Genomic DNA, 22,777 nt, shown 5'->3' on the forward strand with positions numbered 1-22,777 from the left:
CTTGTTTTACTTTCTAAAATAGTTGAGAGTGTTTTATTATCTGTTTGGATTGAAATTAACATTATTTTCCGTTTTATCATTTCTCAGCACCCACAATTGCTTTCCTCATCGGTTGTTGATAGTTAAATAAAGCATCTTGAAACGATAAAAATCGTATTCTCGGACTTCAGATGTTCCCTCGAGTTTATTTTCTGGAGCCAGGACAGTGATAACAGCATGTGCGCTGATTCATTTCCTGAAGCCAACTTCTCCTTCTAAGGCAAAAAAAAACAAAACAGCATTGGCGTGTAACCAAAAAATACGTGTAATATCGACTTTTGCCAGGGAGCGATGGGTAAAGAGCCGACATCACTTTGTTTCTGAAAGAAACCTCTGGTTTTGCGTTATATGTTGGTGAGTAACGAGCCCGACGCTGACGAGCGGTTGTGCGTCTTGGAGAGGGCAGGGACGCCGGAGACGCGCAACGGCAGTAGTGCAGTCTGGTTGGAGCCACCGGTTGAGATCATTCAACACTCCGAACACTGACTGTCGGAACGGATTGTGGGATACAAACCGACGACCTCCACCTGCCCGAAATCTTCCTGAACAAACGATGGACATCCTCCTCGGACGCCTAAATAGCCACGAAAGCGTCGGATGAGTGAAATCGGAGATGCTGCGCACCAAAATCCTGAGGCTTTTTTGAACAGGACAGTGGGTGTGTGTGCGCGTCGGGCTCGCCGTTACCTCCGGACTGCACTCGCCAACTTCCCCCGCTTTCCATCAAGTCATGTCTGATACAGAGCGATGGGCAAGTTTGATGACAACGAGAGGATAATCCTCAACGTCGGGGGCACCAGGCACGAAACCTACAAAACCACCCTGAAGACGCTGCCGGGGACGCGTCTGGCCCTTCTCGCCTCCGACTCGGACATCGACTCCGTGCTGGATCAGCTGCAACAAGTCCCCGGCTTCATCGAGTACAACGCGCGGACCAACGAGTACTTCTTCGACCGCCACCCGGGGGTCTTCGCCTATGTGCTCAACTACTACCGCACCGGGAAACTCCACTGCCCCGCGGATGTGTGCGGACCGCTGTTCGAGGAGGAGCTCTCCTTCTGGGGGATCGATGAGACGGACGTGGAGCCCTGCTGCTGGATGACATACCGGCAGCACCGGGACGCGGAGGAGGCTCTGGATGTGTTCGAGCTTAACGTGGACACCGGGGAGGATGACGACGAGATAGGGAAGAGGCTCGGCATTGAGGACGTGGCTGCCGACGGTAATGTCAGCCTGTGGAGGAAGTGGCAGCCGGTGATCTGGAATCTATTCGAGGATCCCTACTCCTCCAGGGCAGCGAGGGTAAGGGCGCACCGCTGCGTCTGGGGCTCTCCAAACATACACGATAACCATCACTTTACACCTCACTCCAATTTATTTTCATTCATATATAACGACTTATTTTAACCCCCAGATCTCTTAGAAAGGGCAAATAAACTTATTCATAAGTTGGTGTAAAGTCTCAGGAACGCACTTTCCCCTAAAGAAGTGAGATAATTTCCATTCCAACCAGTTGTATGAAATATACTGATGTAATTCATGCATAATGACCCTCTAGACTCTTTAATGACACTTGTTTTAGAGCCTGATTTGTGAACAGTTGCAAGTATCACTTTTTAATAAAGCAGATTTGTCCACTTTTCATAAGCAAACAAGGTGTTAACACTGTCAGGATGGATATTCTTAGCAGTGTATTTTAGATGTGGAGGCCTGTGCCAAACAGAGGCTATAGCCCACATTTGTTTCACTCTGATGCTGTTTATTTTAGCCACGCATCCTATATCTGTGTTACTTTGTTGTTCCTGTTCAAACTGTTTAGTTTATTGGGTTACAGCTCTAGAAATTGAAACTCTCACAGCGTGTTAGTTACCTATTTTAGACTTCATTCAGAAACGCTCGATTTCTGATGAACACAAAACAAATGTGTGGGACTTTGGCCTCATGCAGGGAATAGGAGAGGTGTTAACTTTTCTTTTCTTTTTGATCATCATGAGGTTTTTTTTTTACACCGGCACAAGGGTAAAGTGTGTGCTATGATTTATAAATGTAAATAAGTTTGAGTTTTGAGGTTTTACCTGGTTTGTGTGCAGTTCAAAAGCATGCATGCTGAGATTTGACCCCCCCCCCCCCCCCCCCCCAACGAAACAAACGTGCATTTTCTGTCTTTCTGAATCTTCACCACTAGGACATTAGTTGTTAGAAAATCACACCGCATGATTTTGTTATTCTCTGTCCGGACATTAGCGTTGATCAGAAGTTTTTGAACATTAAAATCCAGTGTGTTGAATGGACTTTATGTCAGCTTAACAAAGACCATCTGCAACAATTGTCTCTGAGGAACAATCACCTTTTCATTTGAGACCCTCCAAGAGAGGGACAGGGGCTCTGCTAAGCTGGCCTTAGGCTGCTGGTGAATCCGGGGTAATGGACAGCAAATCGATCCCTCATTGGTAGGCTGATGTGTTACAAGAGTTAAAGACTGCCAGCTGTGATGTCACACTGTGAATGGAAGTTAATGCAAAACAGCCACATACATCTTCATGATGTCACAGGCAACATGCTAATGTAACCGGAAGCAAGCAACAACTGTTGAAGCTGAAATGTTTAATCAGTTCAGGTTCAAATAATTAAGAAAAAGAAAAGAAAACTGATGGTTTTATGTGCTGCAGCAGCTTCTGCTATACAGTTCATGTGTTACCCTTTGGGGTCAAATATACCAAAAGCTTTTTAGGGAATTAGGATTTTCACTTCAATTTCTGGTAGGTTATATTTTGCAGTTATATTCTCTGTATTTTAAATTTGACATTTCCCGTCAAAAAAGCAAATTATTTCGTCTTTACCAAGCTTCAATTGAGTCTTATTATTTTCAACAACTTAATATTTCAAAACATCATTTAAAGGAATAGTTCTACATTTTAAAAATACTCCCTGTATTATTTTTTCTCTCCTGAGTGTTAGATCAAAACTCAATACCACCCATCAGATCTGTCCTTTAAATATGAAGCTACGCGTCTATCTCACCGAAACGCCCCTAATTTGTATGTGAGTCGCTCGAGCGGCTGTTTCAGCGGCCGTTTGTTGGCCCCGTCACAGAGCAGGGCCGTTTTTCTCCCCCAAGAGAAGCCCGGTTGCTTATTGGATGTAACGCTCAGCGGGATGTGACGTGTGGTAGTACACACACCACAACAACACGGCGAAGTAGAGCAGACAATTTTATCCAGTGGTGAAGAAGAACACAGCACAGAAAATGATCTGTGAACGCACATCTTTGCACGGGCTTGGTAAATGAGTGCTGCAGCGGCCGGGTTGGATTCTGATATGCGGCCCTCTGCTGCGCACTCCCTCTCCCTCTCCCATTTACACACACACACACATACACACACACACACACACACACACACACACACACACACACACACACACACACACACACACACACACACACACACACACCGTACTGCAAGCGGGTTGACAGCCTGTCTGTCAACACGCAAGGTGAGGTTGCCTTCACACATTTCTTTTGCATTTGACCTGCATTCATGCTAAATACAGTGGAAGTGGAAGTGCCCCGTTGAAACTCTCTTCTAACATATGGATATGACCTAACAATACCTTTAATAGAACCTATAATTATTTGATGAAACCTCATTGTCAAATTAACCTCTTTTTCTCAACCATTAAACACCAGCATACCTTTCATCACACCACGAACAGCTAAAGAATAGAGTGTATTATATTTTGGCAACATCATTCCTTCTCTTCATTGTCTACAGGTAGTGGTTTGAACAGGACTATGTGGAAGAAAATGGCTCTCCATCATTAAGGCCTGGCTGATATGGGATTTTTAAAAATTTTGAGCTGGAATCATATTAACCTTTTCTGTGTGCGTTTTGCACCAAATTGACTCTGCAAAGTTCCTCATAAAGGTGCTTTCATAAACAAACAACTTTATTAAGGAATATTAAACATTATTATGCAAAATATATACAATGTACTAAACTGCCAATCAATTCTAATTGAATACCGAGAAAATAAAGAATAAATAAAAATAGTTAAATGGCTAAATAGATATCATGTTCTGTATCAGTAGATTACTGACCATCTAAACCAGGGGTGTCAAAGTGATCCAGTAAAGGGCCGCTGTGGCTGCTTGGTTGGAATGAAAACCTGCAGCCACAGCGGCCCTTTACTGGATTAGTTTGAGACACCTGATCTAAACGAATAATAAATAAACAGCTATATGACACCGTCACTCCAATCAAATCACCCCAATCGCTGTTTTCTGCATTAAATGTTCTGTAAAACTGGTTTTCATATCAAAGCATTTTGGAAAACATGTACAGCAATAGAGATAGATCTCGATATCTATGTGTCAGGCCCATAAAGGCAGATATTATTGGCTGACCGTTATATTGGCCTGGCTCTATCCATCATACAGTATGTTTTTGTATGTACTGTATGTTTTGTGGTGGAATATAAGTAAAAACATTTGTACATATTTGATATACTGTATATTTTAGGAACAAATTAATTGACCTTTGTCTAGATTTTCCAGAAAAATTCTTTTGTCTGTATGAAACTTATATAAACTGAGTGTACATTTATCCTGGAGTTACAGCATTCCCTGAGTCCTTGTGCTGAGTTGGTGACGACTGGCATCAGTTTGGCCTGTTGATTTAATCTTTACTTGTTTCCTCAATCACCCAATTTCAGACTGTCTCCCATCTAGATTTTTAATGAAAGAAGAGGAGTTGGGCTATAAGAGTGTGTGTGTGTGTGTGTGTGTGTGTGTGTGTGTGTGTGTGTGTGTGTGTTTGTGTGTGTGTGTGTGTTTGATGTGTGGTGAGGGTGGCAATAGCTTTGACTTTGTATCAATTGTCTTCCTCTTACAATCCATCAGTAAACTGGATGGGGCCCGGATGTGTACCTTATAAATTGAAGATACTTTCACAGTGTAATATTTACCGTGATATTACACCTTGATATCATTCCCACAGCTAAATTTGAGGTTACAATAACATTTCATTACAGTCAGCTTTGCAGACACAGCATGAAATCATTAAATATTAAAGGGAAACAGAAGATGACCACAAAAGTTCCTCATACTCTCCGCTACATTTCATTGGTTGTTTCTGAGAAATGCGGAGGAAGTAGCAGTGACGATGTGTCAGAAGTAAATATTGAGTTAGTTTCAATTATGCTTCACTGGCAGGCGGGAGTTGATGGAGCCGAATTCTTGTATTTACAACACACATACACCTGCCTCCCTGCACCAACACTGAGCCAGTATGCACACAGAAATGAAGTCACGCCACAATTCCCTGCCACCAACACCACACAGAAGCATCTGTTTATATTCAAACCTCTGTTGTCTGCATGTGAATCACATTTCCGGATGTCCACGATGCCCCACCTGCAACCATGTTAGGCTTCAGTTTGGTGTAACGGAGGAACCATATAAAGAGATGCTACTCCTCCTTATTGCCTTGTTTTCTCTCGTATTAAAGGCCAGCTTGCTTTTGGTTAACCTTTTAATGCAACCCCTGTACAGAGACAATCTTTGTGTACAGTATGTGGGTGAGAGAGCTGATGCGTAGTGTGAAAGTGAGTGTGTGTGTCTAAAAGATGGCCCTCGGGGGCATTTATCCACCCCCTGAAAAGGCGTTAGTAGTGAGTAATGTGAAATTATCCTCCGTGGAAATAAAAGGTCTAATGTCAGCCTGGCAACCCGTGTCAGTGGGAAGCTCAGTGCTCTTACACAGTTCACCTTTGACCCTGACAGAGGTGACAGTATTAACTGCAGATAATCAATCCCTATCCGCAGTAGGGCTCTGAATCATTTATTTAGATTTAGTTTGACATGACGGGGCTGCAGGGATAATGTATTTTTGTAGGTGAAAAATGTGGATCAGTGTTTTCCAAAGTCCAAGATGACATCCCCAACTCAAAGATATTAAGTTTACTATCATAAAGGAGGAACGAAACCAGAAAATATTCATATTGAAGAAGCTGATATCAGAGAATTTTTATGAAAAAAAATAGTTGGTAGTTAATTTTATAGTTGATAACTAACTAATTAATTAACTATCTAATAGTTGCAGCTCTATTGCAGATGAAATGTAAAAATTCATGATTAATATAAAAAATTAGAGCGAAAACAGAACATATAATGAAAAGGTGTGGGTTTATATATTTTAATGTTGACTGTATCGAAACACAAGTGCCCTGTGGAGTTTACTTGTACACAAACTAAATGTTCTGTATGTTTACATTCAACCAAAATACAGTGTGCCTTACTTGTGGTCTAACAATGTGTCAAAAAGTCAATTAGTTGAATAGTTTGAAATCATCGGCTGGACTGTGTATCCCATCGCCCAAGTGCCCATGCGTGCGTGAACGCAAACACAAGACAAACTAAATGGGCTCTCACTCAAAAACAGGTCAAAAATGTACCTTTTTAAGAGAAAATCACAAATCACACCATGTGTTATATGCAAGAATCCCTCAAGAGAAAGGTTAACTGCAGTTCCTTCGTGCAAATTCTCAGTATGATTCACCCAAATCTTTGTATTATTGAATCAAAAGACTACTAATTGTCAGCCACTAGTCAGCTGTTTTGACAAATGCGCCTTTTTGCTTTTGGATCAGAAATGGAAGAGGGTTTTGTTCCCCCAGAGAAAATAGAGCCAAGACTTTCAGAGTTTCAGAGTGCTAGCTAACAGTGGGTGTATTAAATTAACAGCTCCTAACTGCTCTTCAATTAAACACACGCAGAACACTTTCAAGGGAGGAAAAGTAAAAACGTTGCGGGAGATGTGGTACTAATTTTGGGAGGCAGTAGCACTGACAGCATGACAGAGCACCAGTCCTGTCCATCATGGTCTCATTTGTTTACAGTAATTACAAGATATCCCAACAAATTAATTCACTTCATTAACAGCATTAGAACTGACGTCAGCCTACAACTCTGTGTCAGATCAGCTGTCTGTAGCTGTCAGAGAGCCGTTCACGAGTTTGTTTGAGCTAAAAAAACAAACAAAGTCTGCTCTGTCCCTTTAACCGACTCGTTCACGAGTGTTCGTGTGCCAGCAGTCAGCGATAGCAGGCGTGTTTCTCTGGGCTCCCCACGCTGTTTCTATTGTTGTATCCATCCTGTTCTCTCTTCACTCTCAATGCTGCCTTTTTACTCTACATGCAGTGTGGTTCAACAGCAGTTGCCTGTCTGTGTGTTCACTTGTCTGTGTGAGATAGAAAGAGTGAGAGCTTCTGGTTGGTTTTCCTGTATGTTTATGATTGTTCTTCTGAAATGAAAACAGTGAGACAAGGATTTTTTTTCCTATGTATGTGTTCTCCTATGTGTTAATCTGTTTGTTTGTCCTTCTCATATCTCTGTAGTTGGCCATTGCTGGATTGGGATGGTAACAACAAAATAATAATAACACCACCTTTTTCATCTCCCATGTCTGTGCTCTGAGGCAGAGGTTTAATTGATGCCTGACTTTAGCCCCTCCAACACACAAACACACACTTACCCACGCACCCCCCCCCACCACCACCACCACCACCACCAACATCCTCTCATGATCCCATCTGAGACTGCAGCTTGCTTTCTTCCCCTTAAGAGGTTAAAAACCCAAACCGTCTGGGTGCCGCCTGCCGCACGCCTGAAGATACCAAAGCCAGGCTGCACGCTCAGCCTGCCTGTTGTCATGGCAACATCATCGCTCATCATCACGGCCTGTTTTCATTCAGATCCGTCCAGTCTGTGAAACTGATTGATTTCAGAAACCTGCTCGTCCATGAACCCTTATTGCTCAGTAACCCCCTGCGTGCTTGCTTGTTAGTTTTGAGGCAGTGATGCAAAGAAAAGGTTGTTGGAGCATCAGTAACAAACAATCCATGTGCGCATGTCCCCTTAACTGTTTTCTTATAGCTGTCAAAGGTTATACACTGTGATGTGCTTTAGCCTATTTACTTTTTGCTCTTGTCTAACTAGAGCTACAGGTGTACAGGGGCCTGAGTGCCTCATCCCAAAGCGCCGTTGAATGATATTATGCAGAGTCTGAGGTTGTAGGAGGCCAGGAAATTAAGCTGATCCGCTGCAAACAGAGGGGAAGGCCTGGCTGAGTAAATGGAGTCTGACGTGTAAACAGCAGCAGACCTGATGCTGGGTGGGAGATGAGGGCAAATGGCTGCCTGAGCGTGGGCAGTGACGGTACGCCACTGGGCATGTTTGTAGCCGCTGCTGGTCACGTTAATCTGCCCCGCCAATCATCATCCTGCACTGCTGTGGTTGACTGTAATAGCTCAGTGTACAGGAGTAGTGTAGAGGGCTGCAGCTCTGGGTCAGTGGGAGGTTAGTGTGAGGAAGACTTTCACATTTCCACCTTTGGTTCTGTTGTACATGAGATCTCTGCTTCTTGTTTCAACATTTGGTGGCGTATGTGTTGCTAAGCACCCCTTCCTGTAGTTTAGGTTTATAACTCCTCTGTAATGAAATGTGGTGTCTGTAATGTCTTCTTCACTGGCAGTGCACCGTGGTTTCTTTGGTTAGTTTCTCAAGCATTCTACTGACTGTAGAAAAATGTACATGTAACGTCTGTGACATCACCCTTGGGGAAGGGGAAGTTTTGAATTTTCCATATATGTGTTCTTAGAAGTTACTATAGCCACTAAATCCAAACGTGGTCAGAGGGGAGAAACCCTGTGAGCAACTGAAGTGGTGCAAGCAGCAACCACCATAGCTGACACACCTGTCAACCAAGCAAACAATCACCTAAAATATTCTCTGTTTAAGCTTTGTACCCTTAATGGAACAATGGTTATCCAAAATGTCAACACATCAGACAGATGAGATGTAAAGGTAACTCCTAAGGTCTAAGGATGCACCGATATCAGCCAGACAACGATATGGGCCCATATTTGTCTTGTTGACTGCAATCGGCCTCGCAGCAAATAAGATGATATTCACTAGATGTAGTGAATATTGTATCACTGCAATATCCTCTGAATTGCATACATTTTTCACTAGTTTAATGTTGTGTGGAAAGAGAAGGGTTTTATTACAGGTTGTGTGTATGCTTGAATGTGTGCTCTTTCTAAGGTAGTGTAATGGAGGAGATAATGAAGGAGTTATTTTCCATAATTTTGATTTTAACACTTTAAATCTGTGTCGGCCCAGAATTTTACAATTGGTGCATCCCTCTAAAATCATACTAAACATAATCAGAAACACGGCATTTTTAAGTAAGTTAAGTAAACACATCGCAGCTCACCAGGAGCCATGTTTGTTGTGTCCTGCTTGTGGTCCCATTCTGTTAATTTATTTAGAAAATAAAGAGAATGTGGCAATATTCTGAAACTACTTCTTGTGGCAATTACAGAATACTGTCCAACGTTATTTTGTGTGGATAAAAGAACTTGATAGCAACTTAAGGGTAATTCCAGTTTATTACAACATGGATGTTGTCTTCAGAGGTTGGCCATGTTACTTGCGGAGATCTGAGAATGTGGTGTTTGGTAAAAAACAAAGCAGATGGGACAAAGAACACAAACAGTCAGATGATCAGATAACCTAACCCCCAGGTTAGTCAAATCTGTTTAGCTGAACTAATAGAGCCAAGTGTTATAATGTTCCTAGACTGCTGTAGACAGACATTTGCACTGATGGTTATCAATGACATTTTTGGTTCCTTGCCAGACTTTGACATCGCCATTCTGGGATGGCAGCAAACTGACCCAAGTTGTAATAAACATGAATTATCCTTGAAATTATATCGACTTGAACACTCAGCTGTAGTGGTTGCTGCTTGGTTTAGCCATTACAGAAACTGTTGTTCATGCTTTTGTGAAGATGATACAATGTACCATATCAATTTATGAAAATAGACTTTATTCATATGATGATGTAGTACACATCCACCACCAACAAGAATGATGACGTGCAGGGATGTGTCTTTGTGTGCATACAAAAGAGAAAGCGAGAGGCCTGTTGGTTAGTTAATGAAGGAGACTTGTTCAGTATGCATGATTGGACCGTGCCTCACAGTTGCTCAGTATATACGGCATCCCATCAGGCCTTGCTATCTCTCTATCTGTCCGTCGATCTCACCCTCTTTCTCACTCTCTCCAGCGCGGAATGAAGAACATGCTCACTTCACGCTCTCTCTCTTGCAAAGGGACTTTTAAATTATTACGCAGTAAATTTAAAGTGCTAGATTTGACATAAATCATGACTTTGTTACTTTGAGGCCATAAACTGGGTCTCTATGACTGATTCCTGTCCTGATTCATGTGTGGTGTTTTTGGATGTTTGTCATAGTTGTAGAATATTCATAGGGTAATTAGAAATGTGTTTTAATAAAGAATAATGTTTGTATTAAATTTTTACATCTCAAAATCTTAGTCTTTGACATCCACCCTGCGTCATTTGGTTATAAATACACAATAATCATTGTGTTTAACCTCATAAAAAGGAGAGAAGCCGGAGGGATGACGTACCGACACCTTTTAAGGATAAAGAAGTAATGGATCGTGGGTAACCATTGCTATGGAGATCACTTTGTCCTTGATGGAATAGCTAGCAAAAGGCAGGTAAAAAAGCTTGCCTCTGTCAAGTTCAGTTTTGCAAATTAGTGACAATACCAGTCGGCATGATACACACTGGATTATGAATAAAGCATTTTGAAGCATGAGTGCATGTTTGACTTTCCATGACGGCAGCGCTCCTCTTTGTCTCATTTACGGTTTCTACAGGTGTTAATTCAATAGAGCATCTGACAAGTGGTGCATTTGTTAACTCAAGCCCACCCAACCGCCAACAATATCCAGGCTGGGTTTCTACAGGTGCACGCATTCAAAAACAAAAACAAAACAGCATGTGGATTTGTCATCAGATCATGTTAAGTGTTAAAATGGTAAAATGTGTGTGTGTGTGTGTGTGTGTGTGTACGTGTGTGTGTGTGTGTGTGTGTGTGTTTGTGTGTGTGTGTGTGTGTGTGTGTGTGTGTAGTGGAAATGTGTGAGAAGAGAGTTCTCGGTGTGACAGACACCTCAAAATGGAAGACATGGTGCATGGTTTTGACAAAATGCATATGACTCAACGTTAGCCAAATTGGGCGAGCCTTATTTCTCAATTTGAAAACAGAAATTGATGTCACCCTGAGTGAGGATTGCAAGGAGTGCTGCCAAAACTGGAAGGGTTCAATGAGGAGAGGGGTCTTGTTCTTTGATATCCTCTTCAGCAGGAGAACATAGCTGCTGAATACTGGATTATATCGTAGATAGATATGTTTCAGTCAGAAGTGCACTTAGGAATGGGTTAGATAAGAGTTAAGTGTCATGCATTTATGGATGTGATGGCATGCATGCTAAAGGTGTGCTCCAACCGTCTTCAGTGCACTGGCTGTCGAAGACCAGGAGGGGCCCGAAGTTGCCCGGAGCTCCGTGAGCTATAACAGACGTGCCCTTTGTTTGGGCTTAATGCTGAATAATTAATGCTCATCAATTCACTCTAAAAGATTGAGCTCTTCCCAAGGGCAATGGATTTACTGAAAGTTCTTTTCTCTGGCACCATTTGAACAACCCTAATGCTCGCATATTAAAAGGTAATTAATAAATCAGGATTTCAGGCCCTAGTTGGCTGATTTACAGAGTCAGCATCAATTCAATGAGACCAAGTTCAGTTTGGGTTTCAGCATTTTAAACCTCTATGTTTCCAATATTTCCTTTAAATCTCTGAAATAGCTTCAAAATGTTCACATTGCTCAGTGTTTTTCAGAATCAAATATATAGCTGCTGCAGTTGATTGAATCAGAAGATGACATGTTGTGATTTTTTTTAAGTCCACCCTTGTAATTTTGATATGTTAGACGAGATTGAGACAGTAAGTACTGTTTTTTGTGTGTGACTCAGTGGTCTAAATTAAAGACATTTAAAGAACTAATACAATTATTTATTATATATAAGGAGTGTTACCATTCGATTTACTAGTGATGTCCAAATGAAGCTTCATGAAGCATTATTTGTACTTGTTGACCCCACCAGATGGAGCTCTTGGTTTTAAGAAAAGGGCTCAATGAATGGTGATTCAATGTGTTTTCAACCCTTTGTTAAACAGAGAGCTCCCTCTAGTGGACTCAGAAAATACTAAAAAATGCCTCATGAAGCTACATTTGAACATCACTAATTATCACACCTTCAATTTCATCCATATATCCTGTCACACATTCTTCATGAACAGATTATATCTGCTCAGAAGTCTCGTGGAACCGTAGATGTGGATGTTCAAACCTTTTCATGTACTGTAAATTGATCTTGAATTGAAATGTTTTGTCAATTCTGTTTCCAAGGTCAAGAAAGAACTGTCACACACCAAGGTCAACATCTGACTGAATTTGGTTGACAAATGCATACTTGCTAACACTCCAGATTTTTGCAGGTTCTACCTATTTTAAAACCTCTCGCTAATGCCACGATTTCATATTGCTATGAGTACAAATCAAATTAATGTTTCTGTGTGGGATATGTGTTTCCTGATTAGATTGGAGGACAGTATGAGCTCCTTCAAACACGCCGAATTACAAACTGGCTTTTTGACTGTTAGAAGAGTCACTAGAAGAGCTACTAGACTAGTCTCTAGAACAGTTGCACAATTAAGGCCCTGTTTGCATGACAAAGCTTGCAGTTGAAAACAACAAAATATTTTATCAGATGTGCCTTTTGTTTAGACAGCAACAGCGTTTTTGGGGCTTAAAAACGCAAAAAAGTGAAACCACCCTCCAGAGTTGACATCTTAATAACGCTCCACCATTGTGTTTCCTCGTAAAGGGGTAAAAACGCTGGCTCAGGTAGTGTACGTGTTAAAGTAACTTCCATGTGCAGAGTACAGGTAACCAACAACAAACATGTGGGACTATTTCCATCAGTCGGACATTCAAGTGTCCTGGGTGGGAGCCGAGGCGATGGGAGGCCGCAGATCCCTGTCGTGCTGTATGGTGTCCTGCTCTCTGCTATTAGGGAGAGACGTAGAAGGAAGTTTCTACACATGCACGAGCTTTGGGTGGTGTTGTGTGGCAGTGCTGTGTGGCACTTAGCCACCTGATGTGCAGATTTCCCCCAAAAGAAGCTTGTCTAAACACGTAATAAAAAATGTGAACGCATCGGCACTTTCGCGTTTCCTTTCTAGATCATCTTCGTCTAAACAGGGCCTAAATCATTCAAGTTAGCTGGAGCACTTATCCGGAAGTATCCATCTCAGCTGGCAGAAGTCTCTAGTTCGTCTGTTAGTGATTTGCGCATTGCAAATATGTCAATGGGCACTGCAGTTAGTCCGTCGACTGGGTGGGTGGGTTAATAAAAAATAATATTCTGATTGACAGCAGATTATAGCCTGGAAATCCAGACCCACACCTAGAATTGTCTGGCAATAGATAGACCTTCTCAACTCAATAGGCGGCACCAACGCATGTATTTCAAAATACCATTGCACTCAATTGGACAGCAGTACAACCTACTACGACCAATGTGCAGCCATCTTAGTTGTTTACTATCATGACTTCGATGGCGCTAAACTGTCATAATCTGGTTCGCCCACCCATAACGGCTCCAACGGTTCGTGCCCAGAGGCAGCCCCAATTGAAATTTCCTAGCGGTGGTTCTGGATTTACAGGGTGGGTAAAATAATATGACGTTAAGGAAAATATTAATTCCATTTTATATATACGTCAGAGAGTAGAGCTGCTGTCCACAGCTACAGCAGACAGCTGACCATTATTTGTCAGGCAAATCCGTTGGCGTCCCATTCAGAGAGACGATGTAAGCGCATTTATGCACCAGGAAGAAGATGTCCGCTGCTCAGAAGACACTGACATGGGGGACTGGGATGTCAATACAAGTGCGGGTCTCTGAAGCAGAGAAAATAATTAATTTGGGTGGGTGGTGGCTGGATTATTTAAGATTACAAGCAGATTTGAATGGTGTCAGCCCTCATCTGTGCATCAGTAGTACCTGCTCTAGGGGCACAATAGTGCAGAAGTAATGCTGATCATCTGGTTATTTTTAGATGCAGTAGTTAAACTTTTTTGGCCTCATGAGCCACTGAGCAGCTTTCACAGAAATGAATGGGGCCCCACCTCCAACGCTGTATCCAGTTCTCTTAATACATCCATGGATTGTCCTTTCATTTTCCAGAGTTCATATGAGAAAATAGCTATGATGTATCATAATGTATGAGAAAATCCAATTCTCCATTCATGCTTATTAAAAATAACTGTGAAATAAAATAAAAAAATGCTTCATTATCAAGCTAGGACCAGGTTTCTTCTCTTAGATGAAAAAAAAAATTACTGTCCGTCTACCTCCTCTGTCTAGGGTTTAATATCCTATCACTTGGCAACTGAAAGCTGAAACAATCTAATAAAAATCCATAGTCTTCAGACCTTTAAGCCACGGAGTAAGTATTGAGGAAACACTTTCCCACTGCTTAGATTAACTCACATTTGGTAGGAACGCACCCACTGAGCCTTGCAGACTCCACAGGCAAAAGGTCAGGCCACATTTTCAGAGAGGTGTTTACTGAATCCTACACGGCATCTCATTTATCTGCCAACGCTCACATTTATAGCATGGTAAGCTCTTGGGTGACAGCTCAACCTTCGACTGCACTCCTAGCCACAGATGAAGGGTGAGGCTGCAAACTCCAAATGTCACACCAGCAAGAAAATGACAGGGGAGCAATGTGCACAGAACAAGTTGTTATCTGATAATAATGGTGACTAGTTGCGGGCTGACTTTCTTTGACAGCTTTGGTTGCAATAGAAGCTGTAAAATGTGTCAATTTCTCTGTCCCTACAAAGCGAGGCATGGTAATGAACTGTTGCCCTGCTAACCTGTGTGATGCTAAATGCACACCTGGATACCCTGCTGGATCGACCTCTGCTTTTCAGCTCTGTCTTCCAATCACTGACACTGGTTCGAACACCCAAGCTTTCGAGAGGATCCACTGTTTAATGCAGCCATATCTGAGCAAGCAGGGCTCAATTGTAGGACATGTGGTGCCAAATCAACACACCGAGAAACAGAGGTGGACAGAGCAAGAGACACCCAGTAAGACAGAAAGACTATCATGGCTGCAGTGTGAACTGTATTCAAAAAATGTTTGAATGTTTGTCTTGTGATGTTTAACATTTTTTGTGTTGTCAAAAAAGTCCCATGACAAGTCCACAATCAACAGTGAATGTATCTACTAACAAGTACTGTGTGTGTATAAAAGCCTGATATATATTATTCCTCTGTGCCAAAGAGCTCCATTGTTGTTCAAATCTATTAAAAACACTACAATGAGCCACACTGTTGCACTGGGTGACATGTTCCTTCATTACCATGAACACACACACTGTAGTTGATTTAAAATCAGTCCAACATACACCGTCCTGCTGCTATAAGTACTACAGCACCAAATGTGCATTATTCTGCTGAGGAAAATAGTCCCCAACAACTGCACGATTTCCTCCTGTTTGAAAAAGATTTGCTTACTGATATCTCTATCTTTATCTTTTAAGCTGCATGCTGCTCTATTTTGCTTCATGACGAGATTACAGGAGGTGGATAGCAGCGGCCTGTGTAGCCTTCAGATGCCATCACAGAGCCCTGCATCAACATTACTGTGGGATAACGCAGTGGTAGGAGCTTGCTATCTGAAAACACCTGTCTGACTTCCTGTGTGTTGTCACTGGTCTCAGTCGTTGACCGCAGTGGCATACAGGGCTATAAAAACTGGCCAAAACTGATGTTTGAATATTCATATAGGTTTGAACGTATTCAAATATCTATTTTTGCGCATTATATCCATAAGAGGGCAATCCAAACCAAATAAGAGACATTACTACTTGTAAAGGTTTATTTATTTCAACATAAATGTCTTTCAAAAGATCAACATACCTACACATCACAATAGAAACAAAGAAAATAGTGTCCTAGAGAGTAAAACTTAATTTAAAGACTGTAGAAATGTAATTTTTCAAAGGTGGCAGTAATGTAGTGCGCACTTATATAATCATATCCGCCACAGTAGATATGAGATGCGGCTGTAAAATCATTAAGATGTTTGTGAATCTGACGAGGGGCTGAGCACAACAGGGTAACCAGTTGGTGTGGAAACCAGTAGGGTTGTAACACCGGCCTCCACGCTCACAAGCTTCGACCGGGCCTGCAACCGTTTTTTAATTTACATTTATTAGCTCTGCGTGTGTGAGTGTGGGCTGTGGACATTTAAGTTTCCCTGGTCATTTTGATTTTACATTCTCGCATTGGGTTCATCATTTGTGTATCAAACCTTCCAGAGCATCATATGACAGTGTTGAATACTGTTAATGCATACTTAAAGGTCAACAGTGAACTAGTCAGCTAATTTGCAAATCCAATTCATAACTTTGTGATAAATAATTGTTGTTGTTTCAACCAAATCCTGTGTTGTAATTACAAGGGTGATACTTTTTGGATAAATATAAAATAGGTCAAAGTGAGCTTTTATTTCAAAGGGGAAGTACCAAATTCTGTGTTTACTTCTTAAACGTTATGGGAGGCGCCGGCAAGTTATTTTACATCACTATCACAGTTATCACAGTTATCACAGGTAGCGCCATCTCCAGACAAACTCAGGCCCTGTCCCCCTGTACTACAACACCGCATTTTTTTCAATATTTCCTGGCTACATGGAACTGGTGTTACACTTGATTTGATTTTCATTTAAACTTGTACACTTATGTGAATTCTGTAAGACATGAAAACAAAACAACAAAATGTAAAAAAAAAAAAAAATGTCCTGCTCAGTGTATTTTCACAGAAAAACTCACATTTCATTAAGCCGATTCAGGCAGTGGCCTGTAGACCTCCAATTAAAGTGCACAGCACATGACCAGAGTGGTTTCAAGACCAGAGGGGTGTTGTGTGTGTACAGCTACAGTAGTATGAAAGTTCCTTATTATTAATATGTGTATGTTAAAAATTTGAATCCCGTTTATATCCCCATTTTTTCAAAATGTATCATTAATCTGTTTACATATTTTTCTGTAACTCTTTAATACTCTTTGTATCCAAATTATGTAACGGTGTTGCATGTATTCCTTTACTCCTCAAGCCTGAATGTGGTAATGACGGCTCTGCCAGCCTGATATCAACTGCAGACCGTAACTGAAGCCTTTAGAATGTTTTCTCTTGGAAAGAAAAGTTAACTGTACAAAGGGTCACTGCCCCGTCGCCGCCCTCTGATACATAAACACAGTCAGACAAGTGGAGCTCTGATAAACTTTTGTGTAGCTTTACAAATTTCCTCAAGATGAAAGTTTGCTAGAGGTGAAAGTATTGAGGATGAGGGGATTTGATTAAAATACACAAAAAATAGTAAATAACGACTCAGCTAATACAGAAATCTTCTGTCAGTTGTGAGGAGACTTTCGGTTTCCTTTGCTGATGAACCTTTAACAGAACGTGAACTTGCAGCTTGTTTGTTTTCAAGCATTGTTGGGTAGAAATCATGCTCTGCTGAACAATCCTCCTCACGGTTCACACAATGACGTGCAGGCCGTTTTGGCATACAGTATGCTGTATTAATTTTATTTTCTAAATGCTACTATAAATATTCACGTTGAAAACATTGCACCAAATACTTATCAATAGTCAGATCATGTCTTTGTTACTTTTTGAATAAGGGATATTACATTAAAATGGTCTTATTGGTTTACACTGAGGTAATTCTATTCAGCTATGACAACCTACAGTAGTTTCTGTGGGCAATAGATGCAACAAATATTGGCATTGTCATTTAACATGTTTTTATTATATTTTTCTTGCATTTGTTCATGAAATTATTGAAAAACTTAAGATAATTTTCAGTTAATCGGTTCCATAAAGCAAGTTCAGCATAGTTCAAGCTCAGTTACTATGGCAACTTATGCTGGCAAACTAGCCTGGTCCAGAGCGGGCTAACTTTCAGGCAAAGACCAAGTTGTTGCTTAACCAGAATTCCCTGAGCTGATGGGAAAGAGATGATTTTACCACTATTTTGCCATGCTGCCACTCAAACTAGCCATTCCCTGAATGATGCAGAACTTTAAAGGTGCCCTGTGTAACTTTCAGAACACCCTTGTTATTAGCAACACCAGTGGACTTTAAGTAGTAACTGTAGGCAGCATTCTGATGCTCACATACTCGCTGACTGAACATGATTGATCAGCATCATGTTGATAGAAAACTGTAAAAATGATTCACAGTCATATTTAAACTAACTCTAGCTTGCTGTTTGCAAATCATTCCGTCAGCCAACGCCACAAAGAAACCGACGGCAAATCCATGCAGAGCCACAGCCAGCTGCCCAACCTAAGCTTAGGTTACGGTGAGCTACAGTACCATCAGTGAGCCAGCTATTTAACGTAAGCCCGCTAGCCATAACTTAGACAATGCATGGATCCGACATTGCTTGCTTTATAACGTAAGCTAAAATAGCCACAATATGTCAGTGTTGTGTTTACAGCTTGTTCAGCTACACCCAAGTTTTAGCTTGTAACGCATTATAATACAATAAAACAATCAATTAATAAGTCATTCAGTCAATTATCAAGTCAATCAACTAAGAAAGTTTTCCTTTGTTGCAACTCTTTAGCAAATAAAAAAGTAACTATATGAACAGTATATAATAACCCTAACATATCTGAATCCAGAAAGTGTATTTTGGCTGCATTATTTAAATGAAAAAAAACAAAAAACGATCTTTTTTTCTTTTTTTTTAAACCAGCATCAATTTAGGTGGGTGTAATAGTTTTCTATCGTTATAGTTTTCAAATGGTTGATATCTCGTTCTTGCCTAAAGTCCTCATATTAAGAAGTAACTTTCAGCGCATGATTGTGGTGAGCAGAGCCTGCAGACAAGGACACTGTGTGCTGAACATATTAAATAAAGAATATACCACAGATTTATTTATAATACAAGCGTGACATGGTTCTCTCTTCACACTGCAGTATGTGGCCGCAGTACAACTCAGCCTTTGGTGTCAGCTGGAAGTAGGAACATTGTTAGGGTAGACGAGATGATCTCTTTAAATAATGTTTCATGTTTTAATGGCAGAAAATCATACAACAATGTCCGACAGTCAGTTTTTTTTCACCCAAATTTTTGATTTAATATATATATATATTTGGATAAAAACGATTAATTTCTTGTTCTGTTGAATTGGCTTTGTGGATCAACTGATGAGAAAGTGTGCTGACCCCAACCCTGCAGTGCAGCGAAGGATGCTTTGTCTGTTTGAGGCTTCTTCAATGGTTCGCTGATACTGACCTGCCAGAACCAATCCTATTAGTTATTCTTGGCTGGATTCAGGATTCAGATTCAGAGGAGCCCTCCTTTCCTGCGTCCCCCTCCTTTTCACCCGGCTTGCAGGCAGAAGGATATTCATGGCTGGGTGCGTTTGCTCTTCAGTAAGAACCACAAGGGGTTTTCTGGTACAAAGATAGAGTCCTGTCTCTTAAGGAAGAGGCTAAAGAGCCCACGCCTGAGGAAATCTCTCCTCACTGTATGTTTGCAACAACGCTCAAAGCTGTTTGAGGCAGACTGACATTTTAGACATTTATCTTAAATTATTATCCACAGTGGTTGATGGAGAGGCCACAGTGTGTCCAATTCTCTCTGCATGCTTTGCAATGAAATTTGTTTAATTGCAAATGGGATAGCCTGCATATAGTAGTGTGATTCAAACCCCCAGTGTCAGAAAATGTGGGGACCAAAAGTTGAATCCATTGTGCAAATGCGCCCCATGTTTGCCACACAGGAACCAATCCATTTGGCCAAAGAGGCTGTCACCCACTTTTTAATGCCAATGAATCCACCAGCTCTCCATGTGTGTCTTCCAGGATAAATGAATGTAAGGATTTCAAAGTAAAAGTTGTGTGGCTCCTCTCTCGACCAGTCAGGGAAATGATGCCTGGAGGAAAGACAGAAGATGTCTCTGGTGGGCCTATAGAGAAGTTGGCTCAGGTAGTCTCTCATTAAGGTGTCAGAGGTATTGAAAACATCACATTGAGAAATCTTGATAAAGCCGACCTGGAGATCCTGTTGCTGTCATTTGATTTTAAAATAACAGTGAAACAGACACTCTAGTTACTTCTGATTCACTGAAATTCTCTGTAGTCTTGTTCTCAACAAGGTCTCACACCTAATCAACAATATAGATCATATGTCACTACGTTCTGATCACTCTTGCTATAGGTGCTTGTGATTGACTGTCAAAAGGGTTAAAGTATGGTTTAACTCAGGCACCATGCTTCAAATAAGTGTTTGTTTAATCAACGAACAATGCTGTAACAGGTCACCAACACTTTTTTTAGACCCTGGATTGGCATCGCTGCATCTACAGTTAAACATGAGGCTGAACAGATGAAAGCACAGGGAAGAAAATTAACCTGTGTTTAAACATTTTTTTAATGGGGAAAATTATCATATTTTGTGTACCAAAGACTTTATTTGGTTTTCTGTGATATCAAAAAAGGTTTCACTAATCATTTTTTAAATCAAAGAAAGTTTAGAATTCTGATTGGGACAACGTAAGGGCCATACCTGTGGAACCTTAGTTACTGTATACATTATATTTGGGGGTTATTTTCATAAGTCACCATACTAATCCTACAGATTTCTGTGGAAAGATGAATATTTTAGCACAATATTAAGATTTTTTGGCTTTACAGAGTTTGAGTTGTACTCCATATGAATTGAGATGCCTTGTTTCTAGCGCCCTCTTTGACAGTAAGATGTAACTGCAAGAGAGCCTGTTCTTTCAGAGCCTCCATCTTGACACGTTCATGGTCACTATGTGTGTTGACTTTCTTTTCTTTCTCTTAAGTAAACTTTATTGAAACACATTTATCTCTCTACTTCCAGTCCATCCCCTATATTTGACCCTCTTAAATCCATACACACACTTCTGCCCTTACTACAAGCCTGACTCAGAAGTTGGAAGTTCCAGATTTCCGATTACAAGTATGGCCACCCTGAGAGATAAGCCAAACTACTTCCCAACAGGGTCAAGTGACACTTCATACTTCAGTTTGTTTCAAGTGTACCCTGCCCTTAAACTGACTTGATTAAGGTTGGGGAAAGATATTTGGTTTCTTTCAGCCATGAGGGCAATCTTTGGCAGTAGGAAATGTACGTAAGCCCAAGAAATTTTGGCTGAGGGACACTAACTGACATCACGCTACTTTACTTTCACTTGTCCCCAGTTTGGCACACTGATCAATCACAGCCTGCTGCCAAAATTCATATCAATTAATGGAAATATTTCTTAAACAGCTCCTCTGCAGGTTCAAAAGTAGAAATGTAATTTAAATTATTCTCAATCGTTTGGCCCCAGGTGCCTTTTACAGGAATAATAATAATTAAAAAAGACATTCCCACAGGATGGATCACTACTGGGAGGATATGATTCATTATTCACCTGTCAGCAAAGTGTTTTTTTTCTAAGCATTCTCCATTTCCCCCTTCTCATCAGTTCTTCACATTAGCTTTGGCATTAATGAATTCCCTTACGAGAGAATGAACGTACGGTGGTTTGGCCCCAATTAGGGCACACTCACATTTGCCATTCATACATACCGAGTCCAACGGTTCTATGCCTACGTATGACATGCTCCCCAGCCACGGCCCAGTTGAGAGAGGTGGGCTTTAATAAAGCATGATTTGTGTTCTGAGACTATGTAGTATATACGACTGTTCCCCGCAACTGAGATATAAAAAGATGCAGCTGAAGGGTTCGTGGTAGTCTGATGGAGAGGTGGAGTGTTTACTGCAGATTTGGTCAGATGAAAATATTCAAAAACAGTCGCACAACAGTAAATCTCCGAGGGGTGATGACGTATAAGCAAGAAGCATTCGAGCTGAGGCTCGAATTATTTCAAGTAATGTGAGTGCAAGCGGGCCTGGTCCGTGGGGGAAGAGGGAGGGGCGGCAATCATGCTTAAGCACGGCACGGATCATCTGGGCCAAGTGTGAGTGCACCCTGAGACACAGTCTTCTCAGGCTACATTTGAAATGTGCCCTGGGGGTACAGATTTGCATTGGCCTGGGCCCTATTTGACTTCTGAGTTGATCTATCCTGAGATGGGAAAACTTTTAAGTTTTCGGTTCCAGAACAACTGATCAGACTTTGTTCACTCAAATGTGAGCAGGTTGAGCCTGACATAAAAAGCCATCATCAATGGAGCTCTGATACTATGATTCACCATGGCAACAAGGCAGAGCCTCCATTTTAGTCCTGTGGATGTAGAGATATGAATGCACGTATGCAGACTGTGCATATTTATCTTTAAAGAAGAGAGTCATAGCAGGGAAAGTGTCAAAAAGTTAACACAACAAAGTTTTATTATGTATTCTCTATTAATTCATCATTGAAAAATATAGTTGAAGATTTAAAAAAGCATATAGATCAAAGACATAGATATATGATTGTAAGATCACAATCTGATGCAGTGTTTGTGATTTGCAGGTTAAAATTCAATAGATTTAAATGTATTTGAATTTAGGTTAATCTTGGCTCAACATTTAGGCTTGTAGTTTTATTTCAGTTTCTTCAACAAATGTACTCAATTTAAACACAGTCAGTGCAATGCTGTTAAAACAGGTAAGACTATCGACTATTTAAAAAAAAAACTACTTTCAAACTACATTCTCTCTAATATTAAAGGAATTAAG

General features: G+C 41.0%; 1 protein-coding gene across 1 annotated transcript in view; it reads left to right on the top strand.

Moving 5' to 3' along the window:
* Positions 1–494: 494 nt before the first annotated feature.
* The window catches only part of kcnc2 (potassium voltage-gated channel, Shaw-related subfamily, member 2), a 112,037-nt gene continuing 89,754 nt past the window's right edge, over positions 495–22,777 (top strand). The window contains exon 1 of the mRNA XM_083935555.1: positions 495–1,341. Within this exon, the coding sequence (XP_083791681.1) occupies positions 787–1,341 (555 nt within the window). The 5' untranslated portion in view covers positions 495–786. The remainder of the gene's footprint in view (positions 1,342–22,777) is intronic.

This window comes from Echiichthys vipera, assembly GCF_963691815.1.
Source record: "Echiichthys vipera genome assembly, chromosome: 20".
NCBI classification, from domain to species: domain Eukaryota; kingdom Metazoa; phylum Chordata; class Actinopteri; order Perciformes; family Trachinidae; genus Echiichthys; species Echiichthys vipera.